Source organism: Diorhabda carinulata, chromosome X (genome assembly GCF_026250575.1).
Source record: "Diorhabda carinulata isolate Delta chromosome X, icDioCari1.1, whole genome shotgun sequence".
NCBI lineage: Eukaryota > Metazoa > Arthropoda > Insecta > Coleoptera > Chrysomelidae > Diorhabda > Diorhabda carinulata.
This window is the reverse complement of record NC_079472.1, coordinates 56,732,738-56,754,213: the sequence shown is the minus strand read 5'-3', so window position 1 is coordinate 56,754,213 and position 21,476 is coordinate 56,732,738. Positions and strand designations below refer to the sequence as shown.

General features: G+C 32.3%; 2 protein-coding genes across 3 annotated transcripts in view; one reads left to right on the top strand and one right to left on the bottom strand.

Annotated features, from left to right (window-relative positions):
* The window catches only part of LOC130902317 (sodium-dependent nutrient amino acid transporter 1-like), a 68,209-nt gene extending 54,254 nt beyond the window's left edge, over window positions 1-13,955 (top strand). For both annotated transcript variants that reach the window (XM_057814376.1, XM_057814378.1), the window contains 5 exons: window positions 1,297-1,400; window positions 2,578-2,812; window positions 6,987-7,212; window positions 11,964-12,229; window positions 13,387-13,955. In XM_057814376.1, coding sequence (XP_057670359.1) covers window positions 1,297-1,400; window positions 2,578-2,812; window positions 6,987-7,212; window positions 11,964-12,229; window positions 13,387-13,920 — 1,365 coding nt within the window. In that variant the 3' untranslated portion in view covers window positions 13,921-13,955. The remainder of the gene's footprint in view (window positions 1-1,296; window positions 1,401-2,577; window positions 2,813-6,986; window positions 7,213-11,963; window positions 12,230-13,386) is intronic.
* A 923-nt stretch (window positions 13,956-14,878) lies between these two features.
* On the bottom strand, window positions 14,879-19,361 carry LOC130902333 (ATP-dependent (S)-NAD(P)H-hydrate dehydratase). Its single transcript, XM_057814406.1, has 4 exons — window positions 19,002-19,361; window positions 18,285-18,553; window positions 16,607-16,895; window positions 14,879-15,089 (listed from the first exon to the last, which is right to left on the bottom strand). Exons 1-4 carry the CDS (start codon window positions 19,255-19,257, stop codon window positions 14,896-14,898), a joined length of 1,008 nt encoding a protein of 335 aa, XP_057670389.1. The 5' UTR covers window positions 19,258-19,361; the 3' UTR covers window positions 14,879-14,895.
* Window positions 19,362-21,476: the final 2,115 nt, after the last annotated feature.

Genomic DNA, 21,476 nt, shown 5'->3' with positions numbered 1-21,476 from the left:
GGATGACGACGTCTAACACGCCCACATAAATTATTCCACAAATGATTTATGGGGTTCATATCGGGAGATCGTGCAGGCCAGTCCAGAACTGTGATTTCCACTTGCTCCAAATATTCGGTAACAATTCTGGTAATTTGATCCAATAAGTGAAGCAAATGGGATCACAGACTTTAAGAGGACTTCCACGATGCATCTCCGAGCAATCAGAGCCCCATTAATTATGAAAATCAGTTTATTCCAGTCGTGGAAATTAATTCCACCCCAAATCATAACTGATATCATTTCAAAAGGCAGTGATTCACGAATGGTACATTGAGCAAATCGCTCCCCTGGTCTGAGTGGTATAGACCAAATTGAGACTCATCCGTGAATAAAACAGTTCCCCATTACTCCAGAGTTCAATGAGAATACTGATCGACAAATAATCGTCCTTTTCTTCGATACCTTTCCAGGAGTTGGGGCTCTGTCACGGGTAGCCTTGATACAATTTCATGGTCCCTCAGTCCCCCTGCACTTACATGAGTATTTCAAGCTGCCGGCCCTCCTATCGTAGCTACCAGTCTTCCAAAGACCCCGGAGAGCATCGTGAATGGTAGACTTCGCTACCCCAAGCGTTTTGCCAATATACCGTAAGCTCCGACCTTCTCTGTCCAAGGCATCAGCTCGGATTGTCAATATTTGAAAGAACCATTATTCTGGACCAAAAAATATGTCTAATAAATCACAGAAAAGGCTTGGTTAATACATTAAAGATGTTTAAATGTGCGAAAAACTACTTACAGTTTAGAATAGGTCCGACAGGTAAATAATTTCAAGACATAAATCAAATTTGAGTTTTATCTAATTGTTTACTAATCCTGAAGGGACTACATTCTCTGTAATAACTGGAATACCCACAAAAACAAACACATTGCTTACAATTAGCTTTTAATAAGAAAAATATGAAATGTCCGAGTTTTTTGCTGTTGAGTGTATCAACTCTTCTCTTAATAGTGTAGAAATATTCTTTGGACATTTTTTTTCAACGAATTCATTATTTTTAACTTTAAACCTGGGTAAACCCGAAGAAAAATCCGTGAATAAATCGACTCGTCTAAACTCTCTCAAGTCATACCTACCAACTTTGTTCGCCACAATCACTATCCTGTCCTTATTTTTCACTTTTTAATGCCCTTTTGAACCTCTATAATGTGTGGTTTTTGAAAAAGTTTTGTATGATAAATAAATTGACATTTCGGCATTGTAGAATAGTTTCTTCTTTAATTCAATTTCAAATAATTGTTACAAATGTTTTAGGTTTGGTATTATGCTATTGTACAAGTATTTTTTTCATCTACAGTTGGATTTGGATCGTTCGTTACAAATGCTGGCATTATTTATAATAAAGTAAATCCATTTTGGTAAGTTAAATCCATAATAATACGACGTATAATCAAATAAACACTATAAGCTGTTTCATCAAAAAAAAGTAAACATGTAATTTGAATGCACTCATCTCAACTTTGAATCCATTATTCGCAGCATTTCTGAAAGACTTGTATGTACGTTCAAATCTCTGAGACTTAAAATATCTTTTATACTCTCTTCTACATTAAATTTCCACGTACTTCCTCTGAAACTAGTAGTTCCATGATCCTGTAATAATTTTTTCTCCATACTTTGGTCGAAAGTAAGTACTTTCATCTCTAGTAGCAGGGACAAAAGTTGAATATAACTCCCTATAAGAAGTTTGCGCGTGCATTACATTACAAGGGACGAAAGTTGAATTTTCGGCCTTGTGTGTCATGATACCTGAGGCGAAAGTAAATGTTTAGCTTTCGTCCCTCAAAAAATACGTACCTTCGACCGAGTACGAAAAATCGTAAACACTACACGGGCCGAAAGCCGAAATCTCGGTCCTGCGCGTCATGATTCCCGAGGCGAAGCCGAAAATTCAACTTTCAACCCTTGTAGTGTAATATACTATTTGAATATCCGTTGGATTTAATTTAAGTATGTTTTCCCCGACGATAACTCCAGTCTCTGAAGATGATAACTTCGATACCCTTTTTATAATAAGAATCGTCAAGCTCCTCAAAACAGCACATCTCCTCTTATTGTTAGAAAATCTCTGAACACCGAGGCATTTGTTTAAGAACAGAAAATAATCCGAGGGGGCTAAATCTGGCGAATAGGGTGCATGAGGTAGAAATTCAAACTTTAATTCATTAATTTTGGACATTTCCAAAACATAAGAAAATATTTGCGTAGTCCACATTTCAATGAGATAGATGAAGCAATTTTTTGAGAATATTGCATAACCATATAACATATAACATATATAACAACTAAGATTTGAATTGTGTGTGTAATTTTTGAGTGATTTTATTATTAATATATCTAATAGTTGACACTCTAAGAATTATATGCTTTACTAAAAAAATGAATGACGTTCTAAGGATCTAAAAGATTTAAGACAAATTATCATACATTTGACTTTCAACAATCGAATGAAAAATATTCGGTTTTTCGAATTCTATCTAGTAATGTAAAAAAAAACATTTATTTTATATTCTTTAACTTTCATAACTGCTTCAGGACTGCCTTTGGATATTGCGCAATAAATACAATATTCGGAATCGGCTCTACTGTCATATCTCAATCTCTATCCAATCACACCAGGGTGAATGTGACACCAACTGAAGGTGATGTGGCTGAAATTTTGTTGGTTTCTCTTATATACGATATGGGAAGTGCAAGCACTGCAAGTGACAAAAAAATCTGGACAATTCTCATATTTGTGTTATTTATATTGGCCGGACTTATTAGTATGGTGAGTACACTTAACTTTTCATATATTGCGAAAATTTAACATATAATCAAAGACAGGTACCTGCATAATTGTTATTAATTAGTTTTTCCTCATTATTTACACTAAAAGTGAATGTTTCACATCTATACGGACTAGCTTAATATTAAATCGTCTATTGAAAGCTGTAGCAACAAAAAAAGCAAACTTCCTTTAGTCTCATTACCACAATTTATTTCTCTTACTGTCATTTTGTCTGTTTAGATTCAATTTTTTACTTTTAGTCAACCTATTGACTCGCCATTTCGCATACTTTCTCGTCTTATCGTCTTCAGAGATGTAAATTAAAACACACGCGCGTGAAAAAGTCCACAGATAGTTTCTAATTCGGAAACTTTTCCAGAACCTCGAATAGTTTTTCTGCCTTCTGCCACTATGTCCACTATTTTTCACAACACAGTTTCACCGTATTATTCCTCGCTTCTTGTTAACCAATAATTTTTTTTTTCATACTTTCGGCCTAATAAATCGACGCTTACCGAGCACATTTTGTTCCTCTAATGGAGAAGTTTCAAGATGTTGTTAATATTATATTTAACGTGATTGTATTAAAATATAGATTAAAAGTAATTAATCACTGAAAAAATTTTTGAAATCCATCTATAAATGACTTAGATATAAATTATTGAAGTTTACGTATTTTAGTACGGAACGTCTGTGGTTTCTGATTCGCATGTGACGACATTTGACCTATTCAATATCACCGAACTACGAATCATTCAAGTATTAGTTTCCGAGTTGCGCTAGGGTTCTTGCTTCGTTCGTGTTTATTTACGTACAGACGTTTGAAGGTTTAACGATTCTTATTTCAAAACAGTCCAAAATACTCACTGTAGTTGAATATCTTTTTCTAAAAGATATCGGTAACTTTTCACGAATTTCTTCGATAGGTAGAAAATATATTAGGGTGATTCCGTTCTAACTGTGATATTCAATGTCCTGTATTGTTTTTTTGTACTAGTCATTAATTAATAATCAATTAATAAAAATTTTGTGTTAATTGAATAATTCTTAAGATATTTACACATTATTTTTATACAATATAACTTGCCACTTAAAGAAAACTTATACTACATCACTTGAATGTCAGTACCGTGTCATGTCCATTCCTAGAATTTACCGATAAATTATTAATTTTTTTTGTCGTAACAAATGATTTAAACTAATTACCTTATAAATTCTAATGTTTATGATCAAACTGAGGAAAATTGATGCACTTGTTGTTTAATATCTTAAGTTACCATGTCAGTACCGTGGATAAATGAGTCAGTACCGTGGAACTCAAAATCCGACATTTGTGTCTTGCTCGTGATACTTTGAAGTTGTAGTAAATTCCTCTTAGAGTTTTATTTTTACAGTAAAATAGATGAATAATATGCATAAAAAAGTTAGAAAAGTTAAATTTTAAAATCTTGAAATTTTGAATACAAAAAATCACAGTTAGAACGGAATCACCCATTAACTGTTTCGTTCAGTCAGCTATTAAGGAAACAGTTTTATTGAATATTTTACTCACTGAGCTTTTAGAAATATCAAAATCTATAGCGAGACGCACATTGGAATCTTCTAAACGAATTTCCTTCAATGATATTAAAATATCTCTTACTGGACTAGCAACACTTTCAGATAGTAGTTTCGTGAGAAAAAAAATCTCTTGTGGCAACCACATATAAAAAAAAATTGTGGGCTTCCTTCATTAATTTTTTTTTAATCTGTAAGCTCGATGTCTCTCGGCTGGAGTTTTTGGAGGTTTAGATTTTTTCCTAGTCAAAAAATATAAAAAAAAATTAGAAAATTTATAAATGCATAATTATAAAAATTTTAACCGACTTTAAGAAAATTGATAAAAAAAGGTTTTTATAAACATTTTTTTTAAATTATTATAATTAATTTTTTATTTAAAATATAATATTATCTTAATAATTAACAAAAATGGTTATAAAAAGATAATTATGTCACTAAATCTTTTACATACAATAATAAATAGTAAATGAAAATTATTTAAATAAGCTAAAAAATAACTTTTCGAAAGAAAATTATATAAAAACATTATAATGAAAAAATATTGTCGATTTTTCTGATAATATTATCGAATTATTGACTACAGTTATTAATATTTAAAAATTATTTATAATAACGTGGAAGAATTTATAGACATCGACAAAAAAATTAATTTTTGGTTAGGTTAGAAATTTTCTATTTTATGTAGATGCGCTCGATAATTCATATTGGGTTGATTATTTAATTTTATGTGTATATACAGCAATATAAGTATGTTGACACTGACAAATTAGAAAGTTGCGCATCATAGGATGCGCACCAAAAACGTAACGAGGTCATTCATCGATAGATTTTACTCCTCACATTTTTCTCATACCGGGCCCCTTATATATGCAAATCGATTCTTAAGGTGTAAACTCCAATAACGTTTAGTAGTAGTTATTTTGTTTATGGTATCATTGCAATATTGAGGCTTGATTGTTCAGTGAAAATATTGATGCTTTTGATTGGGAACTGCTTAGAGAAGATATCGATATTCTCGATGGAGAGTGCTGAGAAGATTCATGAACAATTTGGGAGTATTTATTTCCTGTATTTTTCGCACTGTTCCTTCTTACAATTGTTTGCACTGCTTGATTTTTCTGTGACGGTTTCATATTTACTTGAACTCTTTTGTTTCTTTTTTTTATTGGGATGATTATCTGATTCTGTAAAAATAATGCTCTCTGGTAGCGGATCCTCTATTTCATCTAACTCCATTTCATCACACACAATCATTTCAAAAGATTGAAACGAAGATGATTGACTTGAAGTCGACGGTACTTCTTTTGTTAATAGATTTTCATAAAATTCAATTCGACGTCTTTTTTCATACGCTACTCCTTCTTTTTGAGGTTTCACCGCCTTTTGACAGACAAATTTATGAGGACATATGTTGGCTTTTAACTTCAATGTTCCCCCAACTAGTCGATGTTTAACTAAATTTTCTGTATCATTTTCAACCTGTAAATAAATTCGATATTCACAGTACTTACATACATATGAAGTAAATAACAAATATATTTACATAAAATATATAGTTATTTTTACTGAATAAGTTATTCCGGACCTACTTACGATTCAATAGGTATATCGATCAGAAATAGGCACCTATTATTAATAGTTACTTACATCAAAATGATCACACACATATTTAGTGCTTTTAGGGCCAATTAAATCACGCTTCACTACTTTGCACCACTTTTTCCTTGTTGTTATATTATTTAGTACACGAAAAAAATATTTATTGGGATTTTTAACTGTTGTGCTTTGACACATAGGAACAATACAATATTTGTAGACATTTTTTTTAACTTCTGCTATCGGGTAATAAACAAAATGCGAATCGAACGGCGCAAGCAACTACACAACAATACATTCGTACGTACTCAGCGAATACGTGCTGCGTCGTCTAGGCCAAATGACGTCACACGATGGAGCGCCGCGTGTAATAAAATTATTCTTGCAAGCGCAACTTCAAAGTCCCATAACTTTTTAATTTCTCGAGATATTTTATTAATTCTTTCACGTGTTTGTTTTATTTTACTTAAATTTTAATTATTTTACTTAAAAAAAAAATGAAAATTTCTTCATTAATAGCTGTCGATTTATATAAAAATTTTGCAATTCCGCGATCACGGGTCTTTTGAGATTACCGGTTCTCGGACTATTATAAGTTTAGTTTCGTTACAAATTCAGAAATTGCTCATAATTAGTATAAAAAATGAAAAAGTGTACGACACTTTACAGTGAAGTTGCTATTTCCAAACTGAATCAGAAGACGTGTTCGTATTATTATTTCTCCTATTAAAGAGAAAACGGCTATTAGCTTAACTTCGTTACAATTTTATGATTTATAAATAATAAAATTTGCAAACGCTTCAATATGCTTGAACGAGAAACTCATATCTTAACAACAATAATCTATATTAGGATTTCCAAAGTCATTAATACTTGGCTATAGAAATAGACAACCTCCTAATATTATTTTCCAATTATATCACCTTAATAATTATAGTTTTTCTGTAGATTTGTTAAATCTTCTTGATCGTTGTTAATTATACAAGATCAGTATCCATTAAAGTATATATATTTTTAGGCTACTCTATCTTACACGTTATTAAAAGCTATAACTGTTGGAAGTAGGGCAAGATTAGGTTGGTGGCAAGCCAGTTTACTTCTTAGCATTTCAGGATTTATTTTTGGTTGCCTGATACTTCTGAAAACGGAATTTGATATTGTACATTTACTGGATCATTACATTGTTGGAAACCTTATTCTCATCACATCTATTTTAGAAGTACTCACATTATTAACATTTTACGGTAAGTGAATGCCATTTTTTGTTTTTATCTAAAAATTTCCAGAAAACATTTAATATATGGATAACGGTAAAGTTTAAATATAGGAAAATATACATGAATTTGCCTTATTTTTTACCCCTGAATGCATTAAAATAGAAAAAACCGGGTGGTTCTACTTAAAAAAATAAAGAAATTTGATATTTATGAAGTTAAACTTTAAATACTTTTTATACACTCCCTGTATAAAATAAAAATTTTTTTTAACATAGATTCAAATACGTCTGATCTTGCTAAAAGCAACCGAACAGTAACCATTTTCATATCTTTAAGGGTATCCTCGTAAAACAATAGTTTACGTAGATTTCAAAAATATATTATTATACAGGGTGTTCTATTTAAAATAACAAAGCTGGAACCAGATGTCGGCCATCTTTGAGAATATTTTCTTTAAAAAGATCGTATCCGAAAACCCAAACGTAGAAATTTTCATGATTTTACTATAAGTATTTTGCCATATACAGATAGTTTTAACTCGTCGTGGGATACCCTGTATAATACGGCCCTAGTACAATTTTGACATTTTGAATTAAGTTTGGGAAACAAACTGTATATAAAAAATACGTCGAATGAATTTTTATAGTCACATTTACTTATGCTGCATCTATTTCAACCAATATGTTTTTTACTTTCATGCGTTGAGACCAGCAATGACAAGTTTAAACCTGTTCCTAGGTACTTTTTGCCTATACGAGGGTTGCTACTTAAATTTTGAGATATTGCAACACTGATATGAATATGTCAAATCTGACATCGTCATTTTTAACGGTAAAACTACTTAGTACGTGTTTTCATACGAGGGCTATTTGAGTTATTCATGAAATATTCATCTTTGATGATGCTTTCCTATGACTTTGACGTGTATTAAGTCAAACAGTATGCCGATCAACTCGCTTCGACTTTTGGTAATGAAGCACCATCTTAATCTACAGTTTTTCGCTGGTTTTCCGAATTCAATAGAGGTTTTTGCTACAGGATGAAGGTCGTCCAAAATCGGCTGTTGTTTCAAAATAATCGATGCTTTGTAAAGTGAAATTGCAATATCGTCATGCGACATACCATGAGATTGAAGCATACTTGGGCATTAGTTCCACTCGTTTACATTCAATATTGCATTAAACTTTGGCTGCCAAAAAGATTTGTTCGCGTTTGATACCGCATAACTTGACAATCGTTTAAAAAACATGCTGAAATGCTGAAAAAATTAAATCGTGGTGTTTAAAAAAATCGTGACAGGTGATGAATCATCAACAATTATCGACTGTATGGGTCTATCAAGTCGAGCCAAATCCAACAAAAGTTGTTCGCGCACGAAGCAATTCAAAGCAAATGGTCGCCTGTTTTCTCGAAATAAATCAGGTTTGTATGTTGTTGCTTTTAATGGCATGATTGCAAGTTCTCATCAATAAAACCATTTCTCAGTCTACTCTTGGTAATGTTTATGATTGAAAAATATTATATGTGAAACCAAAAAGGGAAAGAACATTAGACGTAAGCTTTTTCAACTAATCGTAAGAGTCAGGAAGAAAAAGAGTCAAGCGTTGAAAATGATCATGTCTTTTTTTTCTAGGTGATTCAAAGCAAACCACTTGGGTTGTGAACTAAGATCACATTTTTTCTTCTCCAATATTTCCACTTCAACTCAAAGACATTTGTATTTAGAGTGTCACATTTCTTTATTTTAAAATCCACCTGTCAATTTTGAAATAAGAAAATTTCAACTCGGTTGTTGTAGCATTTAAAGTATTTTTACCAAATACTAAAGTTGCTTTGCTAAAACTTGCAGGGAAATACTTCCCTCATATTCAAAATTATTGTTTTAAAATGGTGTTTAACAATAGAGAAATCAGTTTCTTGGGGATTTTTCCGCATGGTCGGAGAGTGAAACAATGCTTCATTTCAAAATCCTGAACAAAATGGATAATTCCTTTTAGAATGTTATTACTTCTTCTAGCATCGAAGAAAAAAATTAAGTTTCCTATCCCTACCTATCTTTTAACTTGAAGAAAAAATTACGTATATTCTTGATTTATATAGGAATTTTAATTTATCAAAATAAGATATAATTTTGTTATCAGCAAGTTTTTTTCTATGAAAAAATTATTGCATCTTATGTAGATATTTGTGCCACATCCACAACGTAGAACGGTCATTTCTAAATGGTACACCGTCATGAATTCATTGTTACAATCCTAGACAGTATCTAAAGGAAATTGGGTCACCTATTCATTTTCAATAAAATAATTCTTCTCCCGGATCTCCTTGGAAATAGAACAATATTTCAACAATATTTCTGATTTTAAGGAGGCCAAGATAAATCAATGGAAGTAATTCAGGAATAAACCTTCCTGAAATGTTTCCCACAATGGATTTATCGTTTGTATACAACACAGTTTTCTCAATTATTGGTTCAAATATGCAATTTTTATATGATGATCCTTCTTCGCTTCTTATTTATTCTTAAATTTAGATGAAGTTGCATTTTTATACTTCACCTTCATGACTAGTCAAGTATTGGTCTATCTCTTTGCAACCTGAAGATGATTTATTGCTAACAATTTTTACAAATATATACACTCCACTCCACACACTAATGTACCTGGCTTATTCGTTTTTTTTTTCAGTATCCACAGAGCCGGACTTAGAGTCATCGTGGCCCCGGGCCAAAATACTTAAGGGGCCTATGTAAGGCGGGCGTTTTACGTGAATTCTTACATCAAGATGATTTTTCGGAACTTTTAAAATGATTGCGCATAAAAAAATTTATGTTGATTCTGAACATTGGCGATGGATGTATTTTTTCGCTTGCATTCATATGTTTAAAAATCAATCATATGGCTCGTCGCGAGGCCCCCCCGCAGTGGGGGCCCCCGGCGCACGCCCGGGTTGGCCCATGCCTAAGTCCGGTTCTGAGTATCCATATGTTCACATCATTAATCCTACACGTTTTTCTAATTGTTTTACGCATTGATTCTCCTTAACAACCGCCTCCAGAAATCTTCTCCTCTAGTCTCATTTCAGCGATGCTCGTCATTATCAATCTTATTAATGCCATACAAATTCTGACATTTTTGTTTGTACAGATGTGTTTGTGTGATGCTGATAACTTTTTTGGCCTGTTCTTGAAGATTAGCCTCTAGCCCCATATCCTATATTTGAACTCCATTGTTCAATGATCTTATGGTCTATATCCAACTTGCAGCGTATCAGTATGTTTGTTATTATCATGAATTGGATTGTTGTTAACCCTATATGAAGTGATTTGGCTACCCAATTGAATTTTTTTTAGATTCTTAGTAAGCCGTTTTCGTTTTCGGTTACCAAGGTCGCATATTCAGTATAACGTAGGATCTTAATCTCTCTATCAGTAGTTCCGGAGTCTTTCAGTACGTGTACTCCATCCCCTTTGATTCATCGATATAACCCCCTTCTGCTTTTATTTTTTCGGTGTACAATTTTGTCATTCTCTGTGACAATTTCGACAAATAATTGTCGTTTATTTGATGCCATTCTACCTTTCCAATTCTTTCAAATATTATTTGCACAACTTCTAGAAATGCTTTGTCACATTATTACATTTTCCTTAAATATTTGTCTTCTTCATTCAAAATCTCTTCAATTTATACCAAATTTCCAGTGGCCCTTCCAAAATATCGCCAAATTATCACCGAGCCTACACCGTGTTCTTTTTTTGACCTGCGCACAAACACTATTCTCTTACACTCAAAAATCTCAAACTTTCCACAACTTCGAGGAGTGCTTCGGAGAAATAATTGTAGTTGAAAGAAAGACAGAATGGAATGAGCACATAAGTCGTATGGTTAACAATAGGCTAGTCAAGATAGCGCAAGATAAATTCCCATTGGGCCGGCTCAGAAAAAGGTGGAGCGATAACCTTGAAGCAGAATAGGAGGCAAGGATGTCGAAGATAAAACAGGCCTAATACACAGAAGAAGAAGAAAGATGCTTAGAAATAAACCTGGAAAGAATCTATCAGAAATGTGACATATTGATTCATTCTGATAATCAAACAGCTATCAGAGTACTGAATTTCCCTGTAATCGACTCAAATATGACAAAGTTGTACCAAAGAAAGAATCTTAATCTCTCTTTCACTAGTTCCGAAGTGTTTCAGTACATGTGCATCATCCCTATTCCTACCAGTATTGGTTCAGTAACTTTATTATTAATTCCATGGTAATACACGTATTTGTGGAAAGATGTATAATGTCATTGAGTCGAAAGCTCTTTCTAATTTTACAAAACATGGTTTGTTATATTGGACAGATTGTTTTTCATCTATCGAATGACAACAACTGCATCGGTGCTTAATATTCTGAATCAAATTATTAATTTTGTTATTATGATCTTGATGGTTGGTTTAAGTGTAGTATTGGAGTGATTAATCCCTTTAGAACTTTGCTACTGGGAATAACCTTACGTAATGAGTAAGTCTAGATGATACCATTCAGACGAGAACTTTCCTATTTTTCAAGTGCCTTAAAAGTGAACATATTTTAATGATACAGCTTCTTCGTGATCAATGTTTAATAAATCATTCTATTAAATAATAAACGTATGTCAAACAAATGCATTTTATATGTTCTCCGACGTGTATATATTACATTAAATGATATTATAAAAAAAGTGTTGCTTCCATACAACAAATATTTTTTTACCTCTATATATATAATTATAACATTTTTTATTTTTAGGGGCGGAGCGAATAAGATCGGACTTTGAATTTATGCTCGGCCACATACTATCCCGTTTTTGGTTAATCTTATGGTGGATAAGCCCCATGGTGATGACAGGTTTATTTGCATGGGGCATGACTACGTTACCTCTTGAAGGTATTTTTAAAGATGATGCTGTATGGGTTTATGGAATTGGATGGGGAGTGGTATTAACAGCTACACTATTAATATTTGTGATTGGAATCTACGTAGTATGTAAACAAGATGGATACACATTTATAGAGGTGAGTCATCGTCGCAAAGATAAGCTTAAATATTATTCTTTCAGATTGCCCAATATCTAAACTACAGTTTATCGAATAAGGATGATCCCTTTCAGGTTTTCAACACACGATCAACGTTGTTTTTTTCCACATTTCAGTGATCTCCAATACCATTTGCCATTTTGGAGATGCTCATTACGTATAAGTTGTCCTTCATCCGCTTGATGTCTATTCAAAGGCTCAGCATTAATTTTTATTCAGCGTTTCTCATTCGATTCCATTTTTTTCCATATCGGGTTCCATGAGCTTAGCACGTAAACAGTGTCAGTTAAAGCATTGAATCATTGTGTATTTTAAAAGATGCGGAATCCAAGTAACGGAGAGCTGATGGATATGTGGGACATCCATAGCATATCCACTAAAACGCCACCTAGGAACTACTGTGATATTGCTTCTAGTTGATGGATCTGTCCGGGTTTGTGGACGTTATAATCAGAGTTAATACCGCCAACAGTTTTCTTACTTCTTCTCTCAAACACCTCCAGAGGCTACACACGAAGAACGTGTGTTCGACATCATCTGAGTCGAGTTCACAATACGTACACTAAAGTGTTTGTACTTTCTTCATTTTATGTCAGAAGTTCATGTCCGAACTTCCTTAAATGTTTATTACTAAAATCATATATCCAGTTGATTATTATGCAGGTGTATGTTTGGTTGTTTCTAAGTCTGATGTAAATTATTCATTTCATCAAGTTTTTACTCGTCGCACCCATACAATATAAACACACACTTGTATAAAGTAAAAACTTTCATTTGTAAGATGCCTTTTCGACCTTTGCTTGACTATATGAAAGAGAAATTTGTTAAATTTTATTATTTTGAAATTGAATGAATGGATTATGGAGTGGGTAAAAACTTTTGACGGTTAGTGTAGTTCTTTGAAAAAGAGGGAAATCCAACTTCCTTAAAACTTGCACATATTATCAGAGCTCTAGAACTGCAGATGTTAAAAACAGAGGTCACAATAGATCCTCCAGAAATCGTTTCCTATGACCGCCAATGTCAACAAAAAAGGTTTCTTTTCCTAAATGTGTTATCTGTTTTTATTTTTGATGAAAAATTAACTGCCAAGAGATTTTTATGAAAATTAATGAGCATTAAATTGTATTTTTTAGAGATTTAAAACTTCTTTGAAACCGTCCAAGAATTGGGGACCGAAAGATCCAATATCGAGACATAATTGGATCCAGTGGAATAGTAAAACTCAGTCCGGAGAAAGAGATTTTACTTTGAAAAGAAAAGGTACAAAGGACTATACGAAATCGATTAAAAGAAATAAAAAGTTGATGATTGCTGATAAAATAAATGAAAAAGGATTGTACACAGAAAATAAACAACAACAAATTATCGGGAAAAATAACATATACGCAGAATTGAATCAAGCTAGAAACGGCAAACCAATAGAAAATAGAAATGGACAATTCAAAGTGATTTCCCTTACAGATTCTCTAGATTCCTCTGCAACATATTATACAGATAAAAGGATACCTAGGAATCCTCTGGCAAGGAGAGAATTTACAATAAATGGTGCCCAACCAGATGAATATGGAACCTTTAGAAAAGGTCCTTATATTATACAAAATAATGTAGGTGTTGATCATGTTTGTCTTAGAAAATTGAGTGATAATGAAGATGCCACAGATTTATAGATATATTTAACTTGTATATTAAATTTTTCTATTTTCGTGGTTATTTTATTTAATTACCGGAACTACCTGCCACGCAGAATTTTTTTATTTTGCGTGGCAATGAATTGTTATGGACAAGCGTAACGCTTACCATCAGGCGAGCGATTTGTTCGTTCTCGTCATCTATTCTCCTAAACTTTTTTGTTGTGTTTTTACTCAAGGGGTAACCACACGAAGGCATCATTTTGGTTTCTTTTTATTACACTACCACTGAAGACGTGTAGTTCATCTTACGTCTTGAGAGGTGATGAGACATTATAGCTCACTTGATCGTCTTCAAAAGTGCGATTCTTGTGGGCCCTTCCATTTATTTAAAACTTCGATCGTACTAAGCACATTTTTAAAGTCTTATTTAGGATTAGATCAGATTTTAGTTCGCCACTGGTATTGTAGATGTAAACAGAAACATTCAACTCATTTCAGCACAAATTGATTGATTTAACATTCCCAATTATTATTAAAATACTCTGTATTATGCAGGGCAAAGGTAGGGAGGACAATCTCGTATGGGGGAATAGCATAAAAACTGTCTACTTGCAGACTGTAAATTATAATTCAAAATTTGACCAGAATGACGCTCCTGTCGGACGAGATATCATATGAACTTAGTTATTTTAAATAGGGTGAAGTAAACAGTGTTAGAAAATTTAATATTTCAAATGACTACAGTCGTTCATTCTATATTGGTATACAAAATTCAAACTATTAACGTAGTCCAAAATAATTTTATAAATATAACCTAGAAAAGCTACTGTATTAAACCTGCATTTGCATCAAGTGAATGAATAAAACGAATATTTTCTCTTTATTTCATTATAAAAAACAACAACGGCGTAATATAAATAGGTAATACACAAATAGTAATGACATAATACATTCTTTATTACAATCTTTTTCGCCAATACCGAAATAAAACGCGTTTTTACACCTTAAACTTTATTTTTGTTCATAAAAATCTTCAAATACTCCGTGAATTTCTTGAATCATATCACTAGTAGTCATACTTCTTCCGTGCTTGGCAAATGCTCTTGCATTACATTCTCTAGTCAGTCGCGCGGCTGCGTAGCAAGCAACTGCTGGTTCTTCTCCTTTTAAAATGGCCCAATGCAGAAAAGTTGCCAGAGAGCCACCTGGAAATACAAACATCCTCAGATCATACATACTAGTAGAACCAATAAAAAAAACGTGACCAATAAAAAAAACGTGAGTAATGTTTTCTACCAAATTTTCAAAATATATCAAATAGACTAAAAAACAGAAGAAATCGTTATATAATTGGAACATTGTTTATGTACTTAGAATGAGCAGTTACTAAAACAGCAATTTTATTGCTTAAATCGTTCGCGAAAAATAACAATTACTACAACTATCGCACCAAAATTGATTGCTGTAAATAGGTACTACCAAAAATTAATGAAAAAAACTTGTAACATCGAACTTGATTAAAATGAGCCTGAAGAGTGCTCAACAATATACAAACTAAATATTGGCCGATGTTCACAGTCAGGTAATTCGAGCTTGACATTTATTTGGCCAGCACAACTGCCACTGACCCTCTGAACTTAATTTACTGTTGTCCAGTACCATCTGGTGAACTTATTTGATGATATCGCTGGTTGTCGAAATTTTTGGCAGTGGCTCGATACTGAATTTTTCCCATTTCCATAAAAATTTTCAAACTCACGATTATCACACAAATAAGTACTGATATATTTAGGTTCAGGTCGGAAACTTTCCAGGAAACCCTCGTATATTTACAATTTTATGTCTATTTCTCACCATTTTCAGCTAGTGAACTGAATGAATCCTGATTTATCAACAGACAAAATGTGCACGTATATAACAAAACATATTTTGAATTGTGCTAAATGTAAGAAGTAATTTCAGCTTCTTTTGAATAAACTGCGACAGAAAGTGTCCGCAATTAATTCACAGCTCATAGGGGATTCTTGTGTAAAGTTGGTTGTCGTCGAACATAATGTGTAAAACTAGATTAGTTACGAACTCGTCCATTGACATAGACCGTGAAACCAATCCTGTTCCAAAATGTTATAAAAGCTAAAGTTTGGCGGATCCCTCATCTATTTACGTGAGGTTTTTTTTATATGCCAGCAATTCTTCATATTGTTTTTTTTAAACTGTTTTCATATTATGTGACCTTTTTTTATAGAAACAAAGAAGGCATTTTTGTTTATTTACATCCTAGAATTCGAATTATAGAGAAATCCGTTGTATATAAATAGACACTAGTTTATCAGCCAATAGTCAGTAAATAATCCGATGTCGTAGTGAACACATCAGAATAGTGAAAAGAGAACAATGTATTCAAGACTTAGGGTCTAGTTTAGTGAATAGTTTGATCAGTGGATAACTTGAGTGAATAGTTTAGTCAGTGGATAATTTAGTGAATAGTTTAGGGTTTAGTACATAGTTGAGTATATTGAGTGTTAGTGTATAAATTAAGTAGGTAAGCAACACTGTGTGTATTATAAATTAACTCCACTGTTAAAAATATTGAATAAATAAGAAAAACATTAAAATTTTATAGAAATAAATATCGGCAGTTTTATTTTAATTTCAGTTTATACTATTCCTTATGTATTAAAATGAAATTCCAAATAGATATTTTCATGAATGATTTATTTACCTAAAAGGTCGCCTTGACCACCACAACGTCTCGGTGAACCGCCTCCAGTTACTTTAATTATTTTTCCATTGGTGATTATTTCGTCTTCGCGGTCCTTACACAAAATTATTATATTTGGTCCTAATTTTTTCAAATAGTTTTCAGATCTCTCCAATTTTGTACCATCTGAACATCCTCCTAGAAGTCTATTAAACTCCATGACGTTGGGTGTCAACACAACTGGAGCTGGGTAGTTTACCAAGATTTCGGGTTTAAGGGCAATCAGAAACAATCCATCAGCGTCGATCACCTGGAAGATAGAAAACAACATTTAACGAGAGATAATTTATATACTGTCAAGGCTTAAATTTGTATTAATGGAATACCTATATTCAATTTTTTGGAAAAAATAGAATATACGTATAGTTTAAAAGATACTTCAAAAATTAATCTTGGTCAAAAAATGTAATTATATCGCCAAAATTTTCGTTTCGATGATTTTCTATGACTTGTGACGTTGTATAAACCAATAACAGTGTACCATATCACTTCGCTTTGAAATCAGTTCTAGGTAATGTACTGTTACGAACTCATCCTCGTCATGGACCGTGAAGCCGATCCTGTTCAGTGATAATTTAAAAGTACAAAGTTTGGCGAATGCGACAGGTTTTTACATGTTTTTATCACGCGGTGATTTGTTTATATTGTTTTTTAACCAATTTCTAGGAAGACCATTATTTATCTGTTTGTTTACGTTATAGAATTATTCGAGAAATCCCTTTCTAGTATAAATACGTGCTTGTTTAGCAGCAAGAGTCCGTATATCATTTATGAATTTGAATGAATTATATAAGAAGTGAATTTTTAATAATATAAGTTGTGATAAGGTATTAATTATAGCCTAGTGTAAGTGTGTAAATAAATTAAGAGACAGTGTGTATAAAATCACCTCATAATTAGAAATAGTTTATATAAATAAGAAAAACATTATAGTATCTTGTTGATGAATAAATGAAATCTCAACAATAACTTTAAAAAAGTGGACATGCAAAATTGGAGTGTAAAAAGATGAAGTGAAAGATACAATGGTTGCTCAATTTTTGATAACTATATAAAGAAAAATATTTGAATGAGAATTTTGATAATTTTTAATTTGAAACAACCATCCAAAACAAAATCCCAAAAATATATAGTCGACCATATATACTGAGTGGGAAAAATTGTAAACTAGTTATATACCTTCCCATGTAACCTCAACCAATGTGAGCTAAGATGGGCGAAATCTCAGCATAACATGATCTTCAGATTTTTAATGATAAACAGTGGCAAAATAACGAGAGAAAACCACATTTTTTATGTCCAGAATTAAGTATGTATTAAAAGCTTTATAACACTAAAAATATACATACAGCCAGTGCTCTAAATATTTGTATTTAGCATGGTAACAGTGGAGCACATTATCAATTCAGTAATCAAAATTGTTTGCAACTTCTCAATCTCAAATTATACATTTGTTCTGAAGTTTCAAAATATCTATTAACAAATTAAACTTATTACGTTCCCACTATTTTTTGTTAGTTTTTAGAACAGCAAAATAAAAAATAAACATCACTTTTTAATAGGAATTTAAACTTCTGGATACTATTGTTATAATTTTCATGTCTACCCACAATTACGTATATATATAAAAAATAATAACCATTGGTTTCTTCTTGTTCCTACATGCCTCTATGACTTGTTCTATCAAATTAAAAGTACAATTATTTCTACCTAGTCCTGGTCCTATGAGAACAACATGCAATCTATCTAACCATGGTTCAATTTCTTCAATTGAGGTTTCCAATAGTGGTAAAACGATAAGTTCTGGACTAAATGATTTTATTATCGGAGCAGCTTCTGATTTACTAAACACATAAGCCAAATCAGCACCAACTTTCAAAGAACTTATTGAAGAAAAATATGGGGCACCTACAAAAATATGAGACCATCAATGATTTCACTAGATAGAAAGGGAGCTCAAATTTTAAAAATCAATTAATTCTTTAAAAAAAGTGTTTAATTCACTGAAATACAATAAGAAAGTATCAGTCAATCTATGCTCAAAATTTATGGTATACCTCACTGTATTGGAATATTCATAAATCTTTAATTTAATTTATTCGATTTTCGTTAGAATTACTTTGTAACTATGATATTTGATCAAAGCTCTAATTATTTCTATTTCATTATTTTGTTAGTAAACAGCATCAAATTGCAATCTTCCTTAAAATAAATTTTCGCATTCTAAATAAAACAGAATATATGCAACACATTATACAATTACTTCGGCTACTTCTCTAAAGTTAATTTTAGTTTATATATGTTCCTATTAAAACAAACAATATATTGTTAAATAAAGATTTTTTAATTTTTTTACCTGTGTATTCGATACTTCCTCCGAAAACTCCGATTCTACCTGCTTGCCCCTTATGTAATTCATGTGTAAGAGGAGGAGCTAATTGCGATGCTTTTTCCAACATTTTTTTCTCTGCCGCTTCGCACATTGTTCTACTTATATTTCTGGCACTTAACAACGACAACGATTCTAAACTACTAACGTTAGTTAATAATTTTGACAATATTGTTAAAGTCACCATGACACTGATTTGTGATGATAACCAAAACGTCAACATCGTAATTCAATGCGTTCATACAAACCAATGCTGAAACGTTCCGTAAGTAACCAGTGGACCCGGAAAAACAAAAAAAAGTATTGGGGAATGTACTACGAAGTCGTGATGTCATTTAACATAAAGTGCATAAGAATACAAAAAAGATTCGTTCCAGCCATATAAATATTTATCGAGTTCGATGGTTCCAGCCCATCCAACAACCGTCCTTTGTACGATGACGATTCTGCGCAATAGAGATTACATGTTCCAACTAGTAGGTTACCGTTATACGAACCGACTTGGTATCGTTTGTGAACCGTTTCCAGAACGTTCTTTTCGATACATGGTTTATGGTATGGAGTGTACACTACACTCCATAGTTGATGACAAATACGGGTACAAGAGCCGTGCATAGCCGAACGCTTCCGATAACCGTTCCAAGTTCGGTTCCGACTGACGGGCTGGTAGAAACCTAAAGATAACAAGCTCATATCGCTACACTGAGAAAAATACATACTACTTTTCAGAGCTGGGCAGTAATCAAGAAAATTGTACTTGAGTACTACGAAGTACTCCGAATCGATATTTTCGTGGTTCAATATCTTTGTCAATTTCTTTTTTGGATTTCTCTGGTAATATATTATCAACGAAATTTCTAATTCCTTTCCAATTTCTGAAGGCGAATTGGAAAATGTATTGTTTGCACTCATCTTATGGGTACTTTTGAAAATCAAAATTATTTCATGCCAAAGCTCGACATTTTATTACAATGTAACTATAGACAACTTATTTAGAATATCCTGTTGTGCTATCGTCACGACCGTGACGTAGTGCTCTAGAGTTCGGTAGTGTTTCACTCTTTGAGAGAATGTGGATAAAGGTTTCTTCTCTGTGCAACAGAATCTGCACGTCGCGCCACATTATCTGATGAGTACAACGTCTTCAGGTAATTGTTAAGGAGACAGTACCCCGACAAGACTTCTGTTAGTATTCGTATTCGTATATTGTTCTTACTTAGTTTGTTACATTCAGCAGATCTTCTCTGGTTATAGTTTCCCAGAAGAGTCTTTGCCTTAAGGTTGTCCCAATAATTGGTTTTGTTCATATTCAGCAATCTAACATCAAATCTACGATAGCTTGAACCAACTACGAAACGGTAGTAGGATAGATAGATAGATGGTTAATCTGTTGGTAAATTACGAGACAATAAAATTAAGAAATTTTACTTCCAAAATTATAAAATTTTCACAATTTTAGCCTAGATAAGGCAGCAAAATAAATTTACTATTTGTATCACAGTGATATACAATTTAGAACATGTCTCAAGTTGATTGGTAGTTTTAATGAATTTGGTAGTTCTAAATATTTACAATTATTACTAGGTATACAGAGTGTCCCAAAAAGTGTCGAATAAAACAGGAGTTTTTTACCATATATCTAATTTGAATTTGGAAAATGAAAATACACAAATCCAAACATAATTTAAGAATCATGTGAGAAAATGTTGAGTTTTTTTTAGCGATAAATAAAAATAAAAACAAATTTATTTTTCACCACTGTTAAATACCTTTCCCTTTCTGAATTTTACCCTATCTTTACTGTTCAGAAGTTGGTTGTAATGTATATGAGAGATTTTTTATTACCGGTTATTTACCGATGTAGAATCGGGGGATTTATGGTTCTTAAATTCTTCATAAACAGTATTTGTGTGATTAGTGAAATTTCAATAATCATTGAATGTGTATTTGTATAAAATCGTAAAAAGTATCAAAGTCTTTGCCTAAAATAAATTCTCTCTCTCTCTCCAATTTTATAAACACAACATCATGATCCTGTTGGACTTTGACGTACTGAATTATTACTGAGTTAAGGTGTTTAATAATCCTGAATAGCAAAGTCTAAACAAATTTATCTGAACAATATAACCCCAACAGATACAACGCCGAGAGCTGGACTTTGGTATCGCCATATAGAAAAATGTATGACAATTTGTGGTTTTACTCCTGGTGTTTCAAACAACTGAAACCGAATGAGGACAATGCTCAAGCATATTTTGTGATAATGCGTCTTCTGCTGATAATAGAGGAGAACTATGGGTACCATGTTTGATGTGCTTAATATATGCTCGTAATAAATGCGGAGGAGATGACAAATATATTTGTGACTGGTGCAAATAATATGTAAATATATAAAGTATTCTATACTTTCCTCTCCTTTTCTAAAGTGGGAATTTTATGGTT